At 44.6% G+C, this 20700-nt stretch overlaps 1 protein-coding gene across 1 annotated transcript; it reads left to right on the forward strand.

The window, feature by feature from the left end:
- The first annotated feature begins 2861 nt into the window (after window positions 1–2861).
- Window positions 2862–20015, forward strand: CD180 (CD180 molecule). The gene is made up of 3 exons (XM_008162063.3): window positions 2862–3055; window positions 15985–16151; window positions 18244–20015. Exons 1-3 carry the CDS (start codon window positions 2966–2968, stop codon window positions 19967–19969), a joined length of 1983 nt encoding a protein of 660 aa, XP_008160285.2. The 5' UTR covers window positions 2862–2965; the 3' UTR covers window positions 19970–20015.
- The last annotated feature ends 685 nt before the right edge of the window (window positions 20016–20700 follow it).

The following is a 20700-nucleotide window of genomic DNA, read 5'->3' on the forward strand; positions in this document are numbered from 1 at the left end:
AGTTACATCAGTAAAATGGAAATTATTGTTCTGAACTAGAGTAATGGGTTTTTCAATGAAGAGGTGCCTTTTAGATAAGCTAGGAAATGCCATCATCCTATATAATAAAGGCTAATATGCAAATCAACCAAATGGCAGAACGACCGGTCGCTATGATGCACACTGACCACCAGAGGGCAGATGCTCAGTGTAGGAGATGCCCCCTGGTGGTCAGTGCACTCCCACAGGGAGAGTGTCGCTCAGCCAGAAGCCAGGCTCACTGCTGGTGAACGCAGCAGCGGTGGTGGGAGCCTCTCCCGCCTCCGTGGCAGCGCTAAGGATGTCCGACTGACGGCTTAGGCCTGCTTCTCAGGCCTAAGCCGTCAGTCGGACATCCCTCGAGGGCTCCCAGGCTGCAAGAGGATACAGACCAGGCTGAGGGGACCCCCCCCCAAAGTGCACAAATTTCATGTACCAGGCCTCCAATTTTATAGATAAGCAAAGGAAGACCAGAGAAACCTTCCCAAGCACGCACAACTGGTTAATGGCAAAGCCGGGACCAGAATTCAAGTGAGCTTTTCATGGGAGATTTAGAAAATATTCAGACAAACCGACTGCTAGGGACCATAATGCCTGAACTCACACCACATGTGAAGAAACTAGAGCTTTTTAACCTAGAAAGGGAATGATTCAGGGACGTAGTAACTAGTTTCAAATACATGGAGGACTGGCAAGTAGAAAAGGGCTTGACCTTGTTCTGTTGGTCCGAGGAAACAGGAAAGCTCCTGGAGAAGTTAGAAAGACTAGCAGTTCAGAATAAGATAAAACTATTTAAACAGTCAAGATTTGCCAAAAGAATTTGTTGGGGGAAGAGTAAGCTTTCTGTCACCTGAGGCACTTCAGAAAAGACTGGAAGGTAATGTTTTTGTCCACTGAAAGGCGTGGAGTGAGGAGTATGCAGGAGAGAATTCAGGCATGAAAATCATTAGGATGGGGTGACCTTTAAGAGTATGTGATTCTTTATAACCTGGGACCAAATAAGGTTTCATTCTTGCCTCCGAACTCTAAAACCTATCTTCCCATCTGTTTGCAATAGTTTAAATTTTAATCTATTTCCTATTTCAGGGTATTATGCCCTGAATATTTGATTTGAATGCTGTGGCAGAAGGTTACTCGTATTCATTTATTTTCTTTTACTCTTATACACTTGCAGAGAGTCTTTTGAATTCATTATGCAAATGCATGCAAATCATATGCAAATACAGTGGCCTCAGAAAATGACAAAACCTTAACTGAGCTATCAAACCTTTCTCTAAGAAGGAAAGTAATACGCCTCTTCAATGTCTCTGGGGCAGGAGACAATTTCCTGAGTGATATTTACATGACATTGGAAGTGGTTACTCAGAGGAGTCTTTTCCTCACATTCTTCATATTTATGTAGGACTTTAGGGTAAGAAAGCAGTGTCATGTAAACCGTCTCTTTTGAGTCTCATAATTACCCTGTGATGTCAGCAGAAGAGGAGTTGGATTTCCTGTTCTATTTTTCAGGTGGGAAATAGAACAGTAAATGACTTGCCCAAGTTCTCCCAGTTGACAAGCGACGGCTCTGGGCCTCCTCTGGTCCAGACTCCGCCCATCACACCACGACGCATGCCTTCCCTAAAGCAAGGCTGCTTGTCATCAGTCTGGGTTTGCTTAGGCCGTGTTCTGCCGAAAGCACCTTTTGCTTTCTTAAGGTGCTTTTGGCCGAAGCTCTAGAGAGTAAAAGCACATTCTCTGCAGTGAGACTGGATCTAAGCCTTAGTCCACCACATTCTAGTTGGGATTGGAGAGGTCATTTCATTTCTCTAAGCACCTGTTTCTCCATCTATAAAACGGGATACATAAAAACACCTCTTTGATAGAATATGTGATAAGGAGACACACAAGGGGACAAAACAATACCCCCGCCCAGTGACTGACGCATAGTAAGTGCTCAATAAACGGCAGTTGCCATCATTATTGTCCTAGTGGCTTCTCAAGTCACTGTGACTCTGATGCTAACAATTGGGCTCTCAGAAATATGATGGGAGAACAGTGATGCTAAATATCTCCTATAGGCCAGAGGGTTGGAGAAAAGACAAGGTTTGAGGCAGCTAGATCCAGCCCAGTGAGAAATGCTTGAACTTTCACTTTCTTTAATCACTACCACATCTTGCACCATAATGGGGGGTTTTCCAATCCTGCTTCAAAGCTATTTCTCAGGTGAAACAGAGCCAAGGATGACATCCTCAACTCTGCTCTCTCTTAGCCAGCCTGCTGGGAACACAGCAGTGTCCTCTGCGGAGTCAGGTTGGCAGGGAACACGAGGGGACTCCGCTGCTGCTGCGACAACAGGCCTGAGTCACCAGGTCAGGGAGGGGTTTGTCCTCCTCTGTCGCACCAGAGGTGGGTATTGGCGAGGTGGCCACGCAGCGCTACACTCACTTTCTAGGATGACCTGTCCCTCTTGCTCCAGGTCCCAGCTCCAGCAGCACCACCCCTGGGCTCAGCCCTTCCATCGGGCCCGCAGAGTGCCTGCCCGTCCAGCACCTCTCCCGGCCACACACCTAGGACAACCAACCCAGTGGCCTCTTTCGTGAGGACATTGTCTGCGTCCACAGCCTCTCTGGGGGAAAGGGACCCAAAGACGTTGGAGTTAGCCAAACCATGAAGGCAGCCTAAAGTCCGTAAAAACCGTCCTGCTGGGAGTCAGCGTGACCAGCTCGAGAGGGCAGCACGAGTGATTCGCGTTTGCCAGGAAGCGCACTGGGCCACACTGGGGCTGGGTCTCAGCTATTTTTGGCAAGGGTGGGTGGTATGTAAAGGGACTTCCCTTTTTTGCAGCACAGAGCCACCAAACGCTGAGCAGTCCTTGTTCGGAGATCACCCTTCTGAGCACCTCTGACTGATTTCTCAGCTTTGGGGTTAGATAGGCCCACCACACTGGGGTGGCACCGGTCCCGTGATGGCGCCCCCTGTCAGCTGCCTCCTGGTGGCCGTGCTGTTTTCTGCCAGCTGTAAAGCCACCACCTCCTCGGATCAGACATGCACGGAGGTGAGTCCAAACTTTCTGCCTTTATCCAGATTAAATGGCCTGGAAATTCTGAGATTCAGCCTGCAGTCCCATCTGAGCCTTGCATCCCAATATCCACTGTTTTGAAAGGGCAATGAGGGGTGTAGAATTTTTATTTATTTATTACTAGTAGCCCGTTTGCACGAAGATTCGTGCAATAGACCTTCATTCACCTGGCTGCCTGCACCAGTTTTCTGCCGGCACCGGGGACCCAGGCCTTGGCTGTGGCCACCGCCTTCTACCTTCTTTCAGGGTCCCGGCTTGGCCCTGGGTGGTGGCCTTGGGCTCGGCTGCACCCAGCGTCCCTGTGACCGGATCGACCGGATCGCAGGAGCGAGCCTACCCCCCAGGTCGGCTCGCTCCTGTGATCGGAGCAGGCACCCCGCTGGCGCCCAAGGCCCGGAAAGCCCCGGGCGGCTTTCCGGGCCTTGGGCTCCGCCGCGCCGCACCCCGGCATCCCTGCGACCTGATCGCAGAAGCGAGCCGACCCCGCAGGTCGGCTCGCTCCTGCCATCGGAGCAGGCACCCCGCTGGCGCCCAAGGCTGGGAAAGCTTCGGGCGGCTTTCCAGGCCTTGGGCTCCGCCGCACCCCAGCTTCCCTGCAACGGTTTCCTGGTGGGCATGGTTGATGGGCGTGGCTTGGTTGGTGGGTGTGGCTTGGGCGTAGCGAAGGTGCGGTCAATTTGCATATTTGTCTATTATAAGGTAAGATTATTATTATTATTTTATTATTGTGAAGAAGGAGCCAAGAGCTCAGCCAGGGAATGATCTTGCAGATCCTTAGCAGGAAGAAGTGAGAGTCTTCCTCCTCCGCAAACAATGCCCCCAAAATAACACTAATTGGGACATAAAATGTTGACAGGGAGCCAGTGCAAAGAGCAGACCTACGAACCTGCTCCCAGCACGGAGGAGCTATTTGCCCAACATCCCAGCACATGGCCACTACTCCAAACAGTCCTTCGGTTTCTTGGCTCTCGGGTGGGGATTAGTAGGGATAATCCATGCCAGGTTTCAGAGCATATGAGGATCACTCTGGATGAGTCTGGCATTCTCCCCGAGTTGGACCGCCCTCCATCTGCTTTCCTCACCCACCAGAGTGGCATCGGAGAACAGAGCCAAATCGCACCTTCTGTTTTGGACCATCACAATATTTATCAACCTGTGGGAAATTCTTGGAGGAGGTGGTGAGAGAGAGCAAGAAGGGCCTCAGTCTCCTGCCATCTCCTAAAACGTTTCAAGCTGCCTCCCACTGCCTCTGACCCCAGCAAGTGTACAGCACCGCACGGCCTGTCGGACAAGGGCTGGGGCTAGAAGCAGAAGCGGAGGTAGGAGAAGCAGAAAGGTGGTTGGGAGCCACGGGCAGGAGAATGATAAGGGAGAACAGGGTACAGACCTGCCAGGCAAGAGGAAGAATCCCAGTCAGGACTGGGACAGAAAGGAACAACCCTGTTAGTCTGGTATCAGGATGGAATCAGGATGCACTAAGACTGAGAGGAGGCACAATGTCCAGGGGAAATGAAGGCTGGGAAAGTGGGTGACTTTGTTCTGGCTGCCACAGCATGTAGGTGCCATAGACTGGGAGGCTTAGACAAAAGAATCTAATTTTCTCACAGTTCTGAGAGCTAATAATCCAAGATCAAGGTGTCGGCAGGACTGGTTTCTTCCAAGATCTCTCTCCTTGGCTTTTTGATGGCTGTCTTCTATCTGTGTCTTCACCTAGTCTTCCCTCTGTACATGCCTGTCTCCATATATATTCTTCTAAAAACAGCAGTCACATTGGGTTAGGATCCACACTAAAGATCTCATCTTAATTTAATTACCTACTTAAAGATTCTATATCCAAATAAAGTCATATTCTGAGCAACTTTGTTAGGGACTCAACATAAAAATTTTCTTGGGGGAGGAGGGTGCACAATTCATCCCATAGCAGAAGGGAGTAAGTTTTTATCAGCCCCAGAAGCTCTTGCCCACTGTCTCCTCCTCATTCCGGTTGGAAGGTCAGGTTCACACAGACATGTAGGTAGCATGATAAGAGGATAGGAGTGGGGACACCACCTCCTCAGTGATCAGGGAGGTATGCCATCCACCTCTGACAACATCCTCACATAGGATAGTATCACCATTACATTCCAGCTCCTGGGGGAGATTTGTTTAACCACCACTCTGAAGCCTGTCCATTCAACTCGTAAATACCCACGTTCCTGCAAAGCCTCACCAGCGCTTCTGAAGCCCACAAGGGAGTCCCGGGAGATTTGGGAAGCCCTTGGAAACACTAGACCAGTCTAGCTTCCTGGTGAGGACATCAGGCTGAGGACTGCCAGTTCCTTTCTGCAAATGACCCTTCCTGGCAGAGGGAAGGGAAAGAGGCAAGGCGAGCACCCTGGTCCCTTTGCTGCCTGCTCCGGGGCCTTCTGAGATATTCAGGTGGCAAGAGTGATGCTGAGGGTCCCAGGATCTCCAGGCCTGGCCTGTGCTGCAGCGAGCTTTCCCTTTTGGCTAAGTTTCTATTGACACCTTCCAATACAACAACCTCCATACAGCCCTCCCTCTGAAATAACTTGGGTTTAAATGCCCTGGGCCCTATTCCATTAACATTGGATCTACATTTTCCTGGACCTCCTTATCATGTATGAGTTCTTGGCTGCCGGGTTCAAAGGCTGTGTATCGAGCCCTCACTCTGTGTGAGTACTGGGGAGGTTGTTGGGAGATACAAAGATGGGTGAGTTGTTGCAGCAGCAAAAAGAGAGCTTGCTGCAGCGTAGGGTCAGGCCTGGAGAAGGTAGGCACTTCTAGGCTGCAGGCAAACGGGATAAAAGTGGGAATGGTGGGAGAGGAAGCTCTGACTTAGGGTTTGGCCCTTCTTCAAGCACAAATGACCCCTATTAGTCTCCCCACCCCCTACCCCCGCCCCGTCTTGCTTTCCTTTCCTCTTTAGTTCTTCCCCTCTAGCCTAAGCATAACTAACCATACCATGTATATATGTTCATGTGACCACCATTAGCTCATCAAGCTCTATTTAAAAAACAAGGTTTTGTTTTGAGTTTAGAAAACTTTCTACTGAAGTAAAACATACATGTAGAAAAGTCCACCAATCCTCAGTGTGCAGTTCAGTGAGTTTTCACTAAGTAAATACATCGGTGTGACCAGCACACAGATCAAGAAACAAAACTTTCTCAGCACCTCAGAGCCCCTTCCCACCTCCTTCCTGTCGCTAGCCCCCAAGGATGCCCAGTTCTTTAACTTCCATCACCACAGATTGACTTTTAATGAATTTTTAATTGTTCTCAATTACTCTGGCTATTACGAATGCTGCTGCTTTGGAATTCTTATCTATGTCTTTAGTAAGCAAATATACAAATCTTTATCAGGTGTATCCCAGGGAGTAGATGCATTTCTTCATAGGGTATACACATGTTTAACTTTAGCAGATACTGCCAAACAGTTTCCAAATTGTTGATACACATTTATATCCATCAGCAATGTATATGAGTTCTGTTTTTTCCACAGCCTCACTAATATTTGCTATTGCTTGTTTTAAAAACCCATTCTGTTGGGTAGATAGTGGCATTTCACTGGAATTTAATTTTTATTTTCCTGATGAATAATTAAATTAAATCCATTTTCATGCTTTTGTTGGTCATTTGTATATCCTTGTATGTGTAAAGTGCCTTTTCAAGTCTTTTGCCCATATTCTTTTGAGTGTCTATTTTTCTTTTATTGAGTTGCAAGAGTTCTTTATGTACTACAAGTCCTTAATCAGATTGCACATTCCTTCTCCCACTCTGTGGCTTCCTTTCCACTTTCCTGGTGATCTCTCCTTTTTTATGTTTATCAGATTATTATAAAATATACTAGAAGCCCAGAGCAAGAAATCGTGTGGCCCCGCCCACCCACGCGCACAGCCCCGCCCACCCACCATTTGGTCATTATGGCGTGATGGCTTGCTTTTTATAATAGAGACTAGTAGCCCATTTGCACGAAGATTCGTGCAATAGACCTTCATTCACCTGGCTGCCTGCACCAGTTTTCTGCCGGCACCAGGGACCCAGGCCTTGGCTGTGGCCACCGCCTTCTGCCTTCTTTCAGGGTCAGGGCTTGGCCCTGGGCGGTGGCCTTGGGCTCGGCCGCACCCAACATCCCTGCTAAGGATGGCAGGAGCCGACCCCCAGTGGTTTCCTGCGATCCATGCAGGCTCCCCGCTGGTGCCCAAGGCCGGGAAAGCCTCCACCTGAGGCTTTCCCAGCCTTGGGCTCCGCCACACCCCAACGTCCCTGCCACGGTTTCCTGGTGGGCGTGTTTGGTGGGTGTGGCTTGGTCGGTGGGCGTGGCTTGGGCATAGCGAAGGTGCGGTCAATTTGCATATTTGTCTATTATAAGGTAAGATTATAAATGATACAGATAAAGAGGTATATAGAGCTCAGTCCAGAAGGGTCTTGAGAGCAGGATCTTCTGTCCCCATGGAACCACCCTCCTGCCGCAGGAATGTATTTATCTGCCTGGAAGGACTGTGCCCTATTGGGATTGTTTTGTCTTTATCTTGTTTGCAGAGAATAATTGTTACTCTGGGATTTGGAAGCTCATCAAACTCTCCTTTTTCAAGAGTTCTTTTTTTTTTTAACTGAATATATTGTGGTGACATTGGTTAATAAAATTATATAGGTTTCAGGTTCCTAGTGATGGATGAGCAGAAATCTTTAATTTTAATGTAGCTGGATTTATTATTGGTGCTGTTCTTTCAGTGCCTTTCTGTCCTATTTCAGAAATTTTTGCCTACTCAAGGCCATGAAGATATTATCCTATGTTTTTTTTCTAGGAGTTTTATTGTTTTGTATTTACTCCTATTTCTAGGTTTCACATTAAGATCTAAGATACATCTGAAATTACTTTTTGCATATGAAGTGAGGGAGGAGTCAAAGTGAATTTTTTAATAAAATTTTCTGTTTGAAAACATTTCAAATTTAGACAAGTTCTAGAAATAATACAGTGAACACCTATCAACACTCCATGTAGAATCTTCCATTGCTAAATACTCTATGTTCTTTCTGCATGAATGTGTGTGTGTGTGTGTGTGTGTGTGTGTGTGTGACATGAGTAACAAAATTAGACCCATGATCAAGTCTTTGGAGACTGACAAATATGTAAAGCATAGCTGGAATTCAGCGTTCTGTGATTTGGATTCTGGTGACATTTTAGATGTGCTCTTGACTAATGACTTGGGAGTGTAGGCATGCCTCCTCATTTCAAATGGGCTCATCTCAGCTATTCTGTGCATTCAAAACCATGGTAGGAGACAGGCCTTCAATCCTAGGTATGAGAAGGAGGGGGTGTGCTTAGTAGAGCTTCTTTTTAGGAGAACTCCAAGTTCATGGATACAAAGCCTTCCTAACAGCTCTAGACAATGACATGATGCTGTGATGATCCAGTGAAATACTAACTCCTCTTGGGAGTGCTAGGCATACATTATTCAATTAATCCTCAGAGTTGGCCTGCAAAGAGGGTTATTGTCCTCCATTTACAGTTGGAGGGAAAGGAGGCTCAGAGAACACAGCTTGGGACTTGAACCCAGGCAGTCTAACTGCCAACAAACAGAAAATGAACTGCATACAATGGGAATGCCCTTTGCTCAGAGGACTCAGATAGACAACAACATTTTAGGATGGTGCCCTCTTGGGAATGTTTTATTTGCAGAGAGTAATTGTTACTCTAGGATTTGGCTCAGCCACATCGCTATCTCTGGATAAAGGAGTGGTTAGTGGGGGCGGGCTGGGGTTCAGCCTCCCAGACTTCTTGTGCATAGAGGGGCGGTGGGAGGGAGGAGGCCTGGCTGCTGCGTGTGCCAAGTGCAGATGAGCCACCCGTAAAGGTGGGAATTGGCACTAGAGTGAAACGCAAAGGATCTAAATTAGAAAATGATTTCAACACTTGTGAGAAGAGAAAATACAATGGGACCGGCAGGGAGTTAGAGATACAGCAGAAAGAAGCAAAATAAGATCCTGATTGAAAAAATGCAAATGAATGCCTGCAGGGAAAAGGGATTGCAAGCACAGATACAACACTTGGGAGCCCTGCTCTGTGTAAAAGGCACGGCTCTGACATGAAGCTGGAGACAAAGTGGTTGGTGCAGGTCCCAGTGCACAGTGGTCCTGAGTAAATGCCCGTGATGTGGCATGGGCGTGCCAGGGGCAGCTGTCCTCAATACCATGTAGCCTTGCATGGGCCTGCTAACCGCATGCACATCCAGAAGGGCGCTACTGAGGTGGAACCAACCAAAGCAGAGGGTGAGAAAGTGGCTTTGGAAACTGACCCCATATATGGAGATGTGGAGAATTAGGCTGTGTTTAGAGGAAGTGGTCATGTCTCCGGAGTGGTGGTGGGTGTCTGTCTGGGAAAGCAACTGAATATGTGGCCCTGGTAGCCGGCCCAGCCCTGAGCAAAATGAAATGGCCACACTGTATTTCTTCTTTGCACTCTGTCCTTTTTTTCCTCTGTTGCATTATCATTCTGCTGGCCTGAAATCCTCTGCTATGCTTTCAGAATGCGCTCTCAAAAGGTTTTAATATGAGCCCTGGCTGGTGGTGTTCAATGGTTAGAGCATCGGCCTGCACATCGGAGGGTTGTGGATTTGCTCCCCACCCCCAGTCCAGGCCTGTGTGGGAGGCGACCAGTCAATGTGTCTCTCTCACATTGATGTTTCATGCTTCTCTCTTTCTCTTTCTCTCTCTCTCCCCCACTTTCACTCTCCCTCATTCCCTCTCTCCCTCTTGCTTTCCCTCTCCGTCCCTCCCTTCCACTCTCTCTGAAAAGCAATGGAAAAAATATCCTCAGGTGAGGATTAAAAAAAAAAAAGTTTTGATATGAATCCTGATAGCAAGAAATACATAACTTCCCTGATGTAGTGTTTCTACCCAAAATGTATAACCTGAATCAAATCATGAGGACAGGTAAAAAAAAAAAAACCAAACAAAAAACACACACACCTAAATGAGGGACATCCTGTAAACTATGAGCGTGTATTCATTTTTTAAAAAAATCAATGCCATGAGAGATAATGAAAGGCTGAGGGGTAGTCTCAGGTTAAAGGACACTAAAGAGACAAGAAAAAAAAATGCAATGTGTGATCCTGGATTGGAAAAACAAAAATTACTATAATAGACAATATTAGGACTTGGCAAAATTTGAATATAGACTGTGTTGGATAATAATATCATATCAATGTTAAATATTCTGAATTTTTGGTAATGGCACTGTGGTTGTATAAGAATATCCTTTTTCCTTAAAAGATTTAGAGGAAAACAGTCATGGCATCTGCAATTTACTCTCAAAAACAAAACGAATGAGCCCTGGCCAAGTGGCTCAGTTGGTTGGAGCATCATCCATGCACCAAAAGATTTCAGGCTCAATTCCCAGTCAGGGCTCATACGTAAGTTGCAAGTTCCATCCCTGGTCAGGGCATGTACATGAGGCAACTGATGGATGATTCTCTCTCATATTGATGTTTCTCACTCTTTCTCTCTCTTCCTTCCTCTCTCTCTCAAATATATAAAAACATATCCTCTGGTGAGGATTAAAAAAAAAAGAATGAGTGTGTGTGTGTGTGCGTGTGTGTGCGTGTGTATACTTCATCCCTTAAAAATACAATAAGCTGAAAGCAATTTACTGCTACTTAAATGATTCCAGAGCAGGAAGAGTTTGGACATCACCACCTATAATATCTGAAATGGTAATTCTGACTGTACAGGGGAGTGAACATGAAAGCCAAAGAGAGAGGTCAGTGCATTCTTGAAATGTGTTTGCTTTTTAAATTCTCCTATAAACTACAATTCTTGCCATTTGCCTCTTTGTCCCAGGAATCAAAGGCAGTGTCTCCCTAACCAGAGAGGAACGTATGGCACGTGCTCCTGCTGGCTTCTCAATACTCCTCCACAGTGTGAGATTCACTGGTCCCTGGACGCTCACTGGGTTCAAACTGAGCTCCTTCCTCCACGCGACTCTCCTTTGATAGCAGCTCCCTCAGGTGGGCTCATAGAGCTCCGACTCCATCCTCAACTTCTCCAATCGCTTTAATGCTATAAAGTGCTCAGTAAAGCTCCAAAGAGGAGCAGTTTAGGTGTCGCAGGCACGTATATAATCAGGAGGAGGGAATTGCCAGAGCGGAGCCTTTGGCTGTGGGGTGAGAATACAGCAGGACGAATTGAGGAAAGGCCCCTTTCTCCACGTGTATGTGGCATCAGCTAGGCCCGTGGTCGGCAAACTGTGGCTTCGCGAGCCACATGCGGCTCTTTGGCCCTTTGAATGTGGCTCTTCCACAAAATACCATGGCCTGGGCGAGTCTATTTTGAAGAAGTGGCGTTAGAAGAAGTTTAAGTTTAAAAAATTTGGCTCTCAAAAGAAATTTCAATCATTGTACTGTTGATATTTGGCTCTGTTGACTAAAGAGTTTGCCGACCACTGAGCTAGGCCAATGGAGACCAGGAAAGAAAAATGTCCCCGCAAAGCTAACCCGAATCTTGATAGGTATTGGGGCAAAAGCTGCATATCCATCTCCTCTCTGGGTCATCCATGTTCATGGGCACCAAAGAGGGGTCTATCAACATGTGTTTTTCCCCACCAGTCACCTAAATCTAAGTTTTCAATGCAAAGTATGCATTTCAAGGACATTAGGGGGTTCTGGGCCAGTGCCTGGAGGACTTTGGGCCTATAAAACGAAAAATGAATTACAAAGAAATACGAATACCGCATGTTCATCTGTGACCTTCATAATATTGTCAGAATTAGAAGACACAGTGGTTTCTAGAAAGTGAGCATGCTCACTGCAACTACAAAACGTGCACCACAAGCAGAGGCTGGAGTGAGAAAGCAAAAAGCAAAGTGATGACATCTCTAAAACATCATGCTTCAGAGCAGAGAGAATGTGGGGACTCTTCCGCTTCCAGCTACGCAGGGCTGTGTGCAACTCAATGTGAGGAAAGCTGCTGGTCTCCAGTTTGATGGGCAGATCTTCCCCAGACCAGGCTCAGAGGGGCCTCTGGTGAGACCACCGCATGGTCTGGGGAAAGGCAGGGTCTGAAAGGGTGGGTGAAACCACATGGTGCTGGGGAGGATCTGAAAGATGGCCCCCCCAAGTGCATTTCCCTTGGAGATTATTTCATAATAGACACCATCAGATCTTTATACCTTCCACTATGCTTTATCCTAAGGCATCATCCAAATAAATGATGACACTGTAATTATACAGATGTCTAACCAACCCCTTCCCATTTTTATCCAGTTAGTACAAGATTTATAACTTGAGTTGGGGAAGCTAACAAGCAGTTTCTGAATACTTGACTCACTTGGGACGCAGAATCGGGCAGTCCTCTTGACTTATGTGCAGGGCTGTACCCCCAAAAAACAGCAGTCTGTGGCTCCCGAGATCAAAAATAAATTCACACTCCCAGGCTGCACAGCCCCATGACTTCAAGTTTGTGCCACATTGCTAGTTCGTTTGCATGTTATATTTAGAAATTTTCTTTTTTTTTTCTCTCTCTTTTTTTTTAATCCTCACTTGAAGATATTTTCCCATTGATTTTTAGAGAGAGTGGAAGAGAGAGGGAAAGACAGAGATAAATATTCATGTGAGAGAAACACATGGATTGGTTGCCTCCTGCATGAGCCCTGACCAGGGTCCTGGCCGGAGAGGAGCCTGCAACCCAGGTATGTGCCCTTGACCAGAATTGAACCTGGGACCCTCCGGCCAATGCTCTATCCACTGAGCCAAACTGGCTAGGGCTAGAAAATTTCTAACCACATATACATAACTAGTTACTTACAAGGGATCTCTATGCATGTATCACTCAACATTCAACAACCATCAACATTTTACCTGCTAATCTCATCTACCTACTCCTCTCCTCCCTTTTTGCCAGAGTATTTGAAAGCAAATTTCAAACATTATATCATTTTATCCCTAAATACTTCAAAATGGATCTCAAAAAAATTAAGAACGTTTCTCTTATCATTAACAATGTTTATAATTCTTTAATTGTCTCTAATATCATGTCTATATTCAAAGTTCCTTGATACTCTATAAAAGTCTTTTCCTAAGTGCATTGTTTGAACCAGAATCTGAACAAGGGCTACTCTATTATATGTTGGTTATGTCTCTTAAATAGCTTTTATGTCTCTTTTTTACAAGAACAGTTTCCTGACTCCTCCCACGCCCTCCCCTCTCCACTTCCGCCCGCAGCATTCACATTCCATAAAACAAAGTCAGTTGTTCTACAGAATGTCCCACTTTCTGCATTTGGGTAATTGCTACCTTGTGGTGCTGGTGAACTTACTAGGTGTACTGGTTAATAATGCGGATTTTTTTCAATAGATGGAGTTCACATATGTTGATATATATGCGATTTGATATGTATGCTATTTTGTTGTATTGATAACAAGCTTCAAAACTTTATATGTCAAATTTTCTGAAGGTATTAAAATCATAGGTATTTTTACGCTTAAAAATGTTGTATTTCGTGCCAAAAAAAGAGCATTTGCAGGAAGTTTTAATTCATTACTTTATTTTGAAGAAAAGTAATGCTGAAAGTGCTTGTATACTGTGAGAAGCTTATGGTAAACATGCACCATTTCAAGATATTTGTGAACGCTAGTTTAAACACTTTAAAAGTGATGATTTTGTTGTGAAAGACAAAGAACATCCAGGTCAACCAAAAAGGTTTGAAGACCAACAATTACAAGCATTATTGGATGAAGATGCATGTCAAACTCAAAAACAACTTGCAGAAAGATTAAATGTTGCTCAGCAAATAATTTCTGATCATTTACAAGCAATGGGAAATATTTTAAAGGCAGGAAAATGGATGCCACATTAACTGAACGAAAGACAAATAGAAAACCGAAAAAGTCATCAGTAAAATGTTGCTTCAACAGCACGAAAGAAAGTCTTTTTTTTTGCATCGAATTGTGACTGACGATGAAAAGTGGATTTATTTTGAGAATCCCAAATGCACAAAATCATGGGTTGATCCAGGTCAAACATCAACATCGACTGCAAGGCCAAATCGCTTCGGAAAGAAGACAATGCTCTGCATTTGGTGGGATCAGGAAGGTGTGGTGTATTATGAGCTTCTAAAACCAGATGAAACCATTAATACTGATCACTACCGACAACAAATAATCAATCTGAACCACACTTTGATTGTGAAACAACCAGAATGTGCCAGAAAACATGGCAAAGTAATTTTGCTTCATGATAACTCACCATCACACACTTCAAAACCAGTTAAAGATATGTTAAAAGATCTTGCCTGTGAAGTATTAACCCACCGCTATATTCACCAGACCTTGCTCCTTCAGATTACCACTTGTTCCGATCGAAGAAATGTACGAAGAAGTGAAAAATTGGGTCTCTGAATGGTTTGCCTCAAAACAAGGAAAGTTCTATTGGGACAGTATCCACAAATTACCTGAAGGATGAGGGAAATGTGTAGCTAGTGATGAACATTACTTTGAATAAAGCACTTTTGATGTTTCTCTTGAAATTATCGTGTTTTCTTCCATTACAAGAAAATCCGCATTATTAACCAGTACACCTAGTAAATCCCCCACATCCCTTATAGACTGGAAGTTAAGCCTAAAGTCATGGTTGGATTCAAGCTTTAATTGGGGGAGAGGTGGGTGAGAATACCTCATAGGTGGTTCTGTGTCCTTACATCAATCACATCAGAAAGTGTGGCTATCTGATTGTCTAATTTTGCTGATGCTAATCTACAGTGATTTAAAACATTTTAGGCATCCAAAATGAAACCTATAAAACAAAGTATAGTCAAAGAAGTCTTGCTTCCATTCTTGCTCTTCTCTCTGGTTCATCTCTTCCCTTCAAGACAACCAATTTTGAGTTTTTCCCCCATGGTTTCTTTTTGCAAATAGAAGAAAATACACACATACCTATCTTACAGAAAAGATAGTATACAATACACTACATACTAATCCCATTTACCATATATACTACATATGTACTTGCTTTTTTCACCACACAATATACCTGGATATCACACCCTATCAGTGTGTGGAAATCTCAGTCATTTCATTTTCAGCTGCTGAAGGTTCCCTTTTGTGACTGTACCATATTTTGTGCAATTAATCCTATAGTCATGGATAAGCTGGGTATTGTCAATATCCTATAAAATAAAGAGGTAATATGAAAATTGACTGTCATGCCCTTGCACAAGATGGCTGCCCCATGTGGTCACAAGATGGCCACGCCTATGTGGTCACAAGATGGCCACCCCCATGTCATCACAAGATGGCCGCCCCCATGTCATCACAAGATGGCTGCTACAAGATGGCCAGCAAGGGAGGGCAGTTGGGGGCAAACAGGCTAGCAGTGTAGGGCAGTTGGGGGTGACCAGGTGGCAGGGAAGGGCAGTTGGGGGCAACCGGACCTGCAGGGGAGGGCAGTTGGGGGTGACCAGGCCTGCAGGGGAGGGCAGTTGGGGGGCAATCAAGCTGGCAGGCAGAAATGGTTAGGGGCAATCAGGCAGGCAGGCAGGCGAGTGGTTGGGAACCAGCAGTCCTGGATTGTGAGAGGGATGTCCGACTGCCGGTTTAGTGGGATCGGGCCTAAACCAGCAGTTGGACATCCCTTGAGGGGTTCCAGATTTGAGAGGGTGCAGGCTGGGCTGAGGGACAACCACCCCCCACCCCCAGTGCACAAATTTCATGCATTGGGCCTCTAGTTCTAATATAAAAATGCTTAAATGAATCATCTTATGCATAAGTCATTTTGTGATTTTGCAAGTAGTATATACTTGGTAAAGACTCCTAGAAGTGGGATTGATGCTCAAAAAAATACCACATATGTAAATTTGCTAGTCAATCAAATTATGAAATCTGATATTAATTTACATTGTTTATCTCATCAGAAAGAAGCCAACAAAACATATAACTGTGAAAATTTAGGTCTGAGAGAGATTCCTGACACTCTACCAAACACAACAGAATTTTTGGAATTCAGTTTTAACTTCTTGCCTGCAATTCAAAACACAACTTTCTTCAGACTCACAAATCTGATCTTTTTGGATTTAACCAGGTATGTATCTGAGTTCCCTGTGTGCACTGATGTTTTACTTAAGGAAAAGCACAAGTTGCATTCCAAGTGCATCCGGAACTTTTGGGGGGCACAGGGACCATCAGCTTATCCTGTGTGTGTACCCTCTCCCATGAAATAGTTTTGCAGGTGAAATATAATTTTAAAAAAGCAATCAATGGAGTAGAAAGGGAATTGTTAAACTAGACTGGCTCAGTCATGCTGCTTAAGTTCTAACAAATACTAATAATAAAACTGGAAACAAATTTTACAAATATAGCAGATCAGTTTTAATATTTTTTTCCTTCATTGGACTGTTGATTTTTACTATTTTCTTTAAATATGTAAAACATGTTTGATATAAATAATGTATCATATTTTCTGATAATATATAATGCATTTTCTATATTCTTTATATATCATATATGTTATCAAATACATGATAATTCTTATATTAGCTTTTTAAACCTAATTCTGTAAATTTTTAAATTATCATCATTATTATTATTATCATTATTATTTTGCTGACTTTGGCTACTGTGTTTCCCTTATTTGTTTATTGAATTTTTATTTTGAGCGTATTTATCTTTTAGAAATATGTGTAAATCTTTGTTTAAAATACTTTCCTGGAATTAGATAATACCAATGAATTATTAATATTGCTACATATGACAATGGCATTATGGCTATAGAAAGTAAGCCTCAATTTTTTTTTGCAGATGCCTACTCAAATATGTATGGGATAGCTAAGATTTGCTTTAAAACAATTCAGGAGATAAGAGTTGGGACTAGATGAAGCAGAGCGCACATATGGCAAAATCTTGAGAATTACTGCATCTGTGTAATAGATATATGAAGGTTTATTGTATTATTCTCTTTGCTTTTATGTAAATTTGGAAGTTTTCTTTATTAAAATTTAAGTACACCGATCTGGAAAAGTTTTCTATTTCCTTCTGCCAGTTACCTGAAGATACTGCCATCCTAGAACAACTTCAAACTCAATTTTCCACTTGGGTTTCTTTGGGCGGGTCTATGGAGGTGGCATAAATTCATGCCACAATCCTCCTGATTAGAAGCTTATGGTTAGGGAATCTCAGAGGAGTCTTTCCCTGTTATTGCTGTCCTTGTTCCATTCAGAGCCAAGGCCAAGACAAACACATATCCTGAGGTCTCCCTCTGTGAGCTTTCTTTTTTAAGGTCACCCACTGAAAGGATCCCTTTTGAGGGTCATGGTAGTGAGCAGGTTTTTGAGATGCCCTCCTATCCTATCCCCAAGCTTTGTCTTCTGCCACTGACACATGTGGCTCATTAAAAGCCAGGCTCTAGGCTACTAGGGACTTACAGATATTGGCAGATGTGACAAGGCTAGCTCTAGGGCTCACTTGCTCCTATGGATTCAAGCTTCCTTCCCACAATTCATTTCTAAGGAATTCCCCTTGACCTTCAGGGAAGGTATGTTGTATCTGTGTGTGTACTGTCCATTATCATTAGGTTCAGTACTAGTAGGGATGTCTTTTCAGCTCTAGTGTTGCATATTTCTATGGAGTAGAAGTGCACTCACCACCGTTCTATAATCATAATTTCTATACTTTATAGATAAAAAAACAGAGGTTGAAAAAAGTTGTAACTTGACCAGGATGACACAGATTTCTATGTAAATATCATTATTATGCATTATATATATATAACACACATGCACACACACACACACACATATATATCATATATATCATGCTTTATATATAATATTTTCTATTACTTAAAATAGTAAATAATCGTTTGATTTTTTTTTCAACAAGCAAACCACTAAATTGTTCTCTAGATTCCAAACACAAACTTCTTATAGTTTAACCTAAAGGGGCAAGATATCTAGGGGGAAAAAAATCTAAATTAGTGTGTTTAGAATTGAGGCTAGTCATTAATTCAAGAGGCCATCTGTAGTTACTGAAGAATGTTTTTCATGTTTTACTTTGAATACTAACGTACACTGTTTTTACTATACACAAACCATGACTTTTTAAAGGTAGTTCACGGTGACAGGATTTATTCTCCCTTTTTCTAATTAGTTATTGTTAAATACTATTACCTTTTCAAGGTGCCAGATCAATTGGATACATGAAGACACTTTTCAAAGCCATCACCAATTGGACACCCTTGTGCTGACCGGAAATCCCCTGATATTCATGGCCGAAACATCCCTCCTCGGGCCCAGGGCACTGAAGCATCTTTTCTTAACCCAAACGGGAATATCCAATCTTGAGTTTATCCCGGTGCACAATTTGGAAAACTTGGAAAGTTTGTATCTTGGAAGCAACTATATTTCCTCCATTAAGCTCCCAGAAAACTTCCCAACACAGAATCTGAAGGTTCTGGATTTTCAGAATAATGCTCTCCACTTCCTCTCTCGTGAAGACCTGAACGCTCTGGGGGCCACCAACCTCAGCCTCAACCTCGACAGCAACGACATTAAAGGCATGGAGCCTGGGGCTTTCCATGCAAAAGTCTTCCAAAGTTTGCGATTTGGAGGGATTCTTGATGTGTCTGTCATATTGAAAGGTCTGCAGAACTCTACTACTCAGTCTCTCTGGCTGGGGACATACGAGGACACTGACAGTCAGGACCTCACTCCAGCCATGCTCGAGGGACTCTGTGAAATGTCTGTCGAGAGCATCAGCCTGCAGCTGTACCATTTCTCTGACTTGTCCGCTACCACATTCCGGTGCTTCACGCGCCTCCGGGAATTGGACCTGACGGCAACTCACTTGAGAGAGTTACCCTCTGGGATTCAGGGTATGAACTCTCTCAAGAAATTAGTTCTCAATGTAAATCACTTTGAGCAGTTGTGTCAAATCAATGCTGCCAGTTTCCCAGCCCTCACAGACCTCTATATCAAAGGCAACCTGAAGGAACTTGACCTTGGTGCTGGGTGTTTGGAAAAACTAGAAAATCTCCGGAGACTTGATTTAAGCCACAATGGCATAAAGGCTTCTGACTGCTGCAATCTGCCGCTCAAAAGCCTGCACCACTTGCAGTACCTCAACCTGAGCTACGCTGGGTCCATTGGTCTCCAGAGTCAGGCGTTCCAAGAGAGTCCTAAGCTGGAAGTCCTGGATTTGGCATTCACCCACCTGACTGTTAGGGTCCCACAAAGTCCTTTCCAAAACCTCCCTCTTCTGCAGGCTCTGAATCTCTCCCACTGCCTCCTCGATGCCAGCAATCAGCACCTTCTGGAAGGCCTGGGGGGTCTCAGGCAACTGAATTTACAGGGAAACCGCTTTCAAGACGGGAGCCTCTCCAAGACCAACCTTCTTCAGACAGTAGCCGGCTTGGAGGTTCTGATTTTATCCTCCTGTGAGCTCCTCTCTATAGACCAGCAGGCCTTCCACAGCCTTGGCAATGTGACTCACATAGACTTAAGCCACAACAGCCTGACGGAAAACAGCATCGATGCTCTCGGCCACCTGAAGGGGCTCTACCTCAATCTGGCCACCAACAGCATTCGCATCATCCCACCCCGTCTCCTCCCCATCTTGTCCCAGCAGAGCATCATTAATTTAAGTCACAATCCTCTGGACTGCACTTGCTCAAATGTCGGTTTCATAACCTGGTACAGAGAAAACCTGCACAAACTTGAGGACGTGGAGGAGACAGTGTGTGCGAACCCCCCATCTTTAAGGGGAGTCAAGCTGTCTGAGGTCGAACTATCCTGTGGGATTACGGCCCTGGGCATTTTTTTTCTCGTGGTATTTTTATTCTTATTCACCATCCTGCTCATTTTTGCAGTTAAATTCCTTCTCAGATGGAAATACCAGCACATTTAGTGCTGAAGATTTCTAGGGATGGCAAATAAATGTGTTTAGCCAAATTGCCCCAAATAGAGGGACTGTTGTCTGTTAGGGACCAGACTTGACAGATTGGTCCCTGGAGCTGGGCAGGGATTTTCTGTGCTTTTCTGAGCCCCGGGACTAATGACACTCCCTGGAAAGTAAATGCGGGACAGATGTGGCTGTGAGAAACACCCAGCCATCTCCTCATGTGGAAGTGGGTGGAAGTAGAGGGAGGACCTGTGGCAGGGCAAGGCTCAGGCAGTCACCCACGAGGAGGCCACCTCCCTTCCACTCCTGGACACCCTTCGAAGCATCTCCCACCTTGACCCTAAAGGGAGACCACCAACGCCCACAACCTGGCAGCTCTGAGGACCCCAGCTCCCGACTCTCTCTTGCACAGCTGGGGCACTGTGCTTGGGTCTGACTTCCCAATAATGTAGCTGTTTGGGGAACTGGTTGTGGATAAAGTCTTAATGTTCATTTCAAATGAAAAAGAGAAAACAATGAATTTAGAAGAAGAGGCTGAGAACTGAATCTTACCATCAAATGGACTCCATTAATCTCCCTGACCCTTAGGTGTCTGCAGTCTCTACAAATGCCACTAGGATGCAAATAGCTACAAAAGAGGACAAATGACACCCTCCCCCAGTTCCTCCTTTCCCCAGGGTTTAGGATTTTAGCTACATTGGCCAGCTCACCTGCGGACCAGGCAAGCCCCTGCAGCC

The sequence above is a fragment of the Eptesicus fuscus genome, chromosome 4 (genome assembly GCF_027574615.1).
Source record: "Eptesicus fuscus isolate TK198812 chromosome 4, DD_ASM_mEF_20220401, whole genome shotgun sequence".
NCBI lineage: Eukaryota > Metazoa > Chordata > Mammalia > Chiroptera > Vespertilionidae > Eptesicus > Eptesicus fuscus.

Coding starts and splice junctions, on each gene's coding strand:
- CD180 (XM_008162063.3), top strand. CDS start 2,966: ATGGCGCCCCCTGTCAGCTGCCTCCTGGTGGCCGTGCTGTTTTCTGCC. Junction 3,056..15,984: donor CGGATCAGACATGCACGGAG/GTGAGTCCAAAC, acceptor TTATCTCATCAG/AAAGAAGCCAACAAAACATA. Junction 16,152..18,243: donor ATCTTTTTGGATTTAACCAG/GTATGTATCTGA, acceptor TACCTTTTCAAG/GTGCCAGATCAATTGGATAC.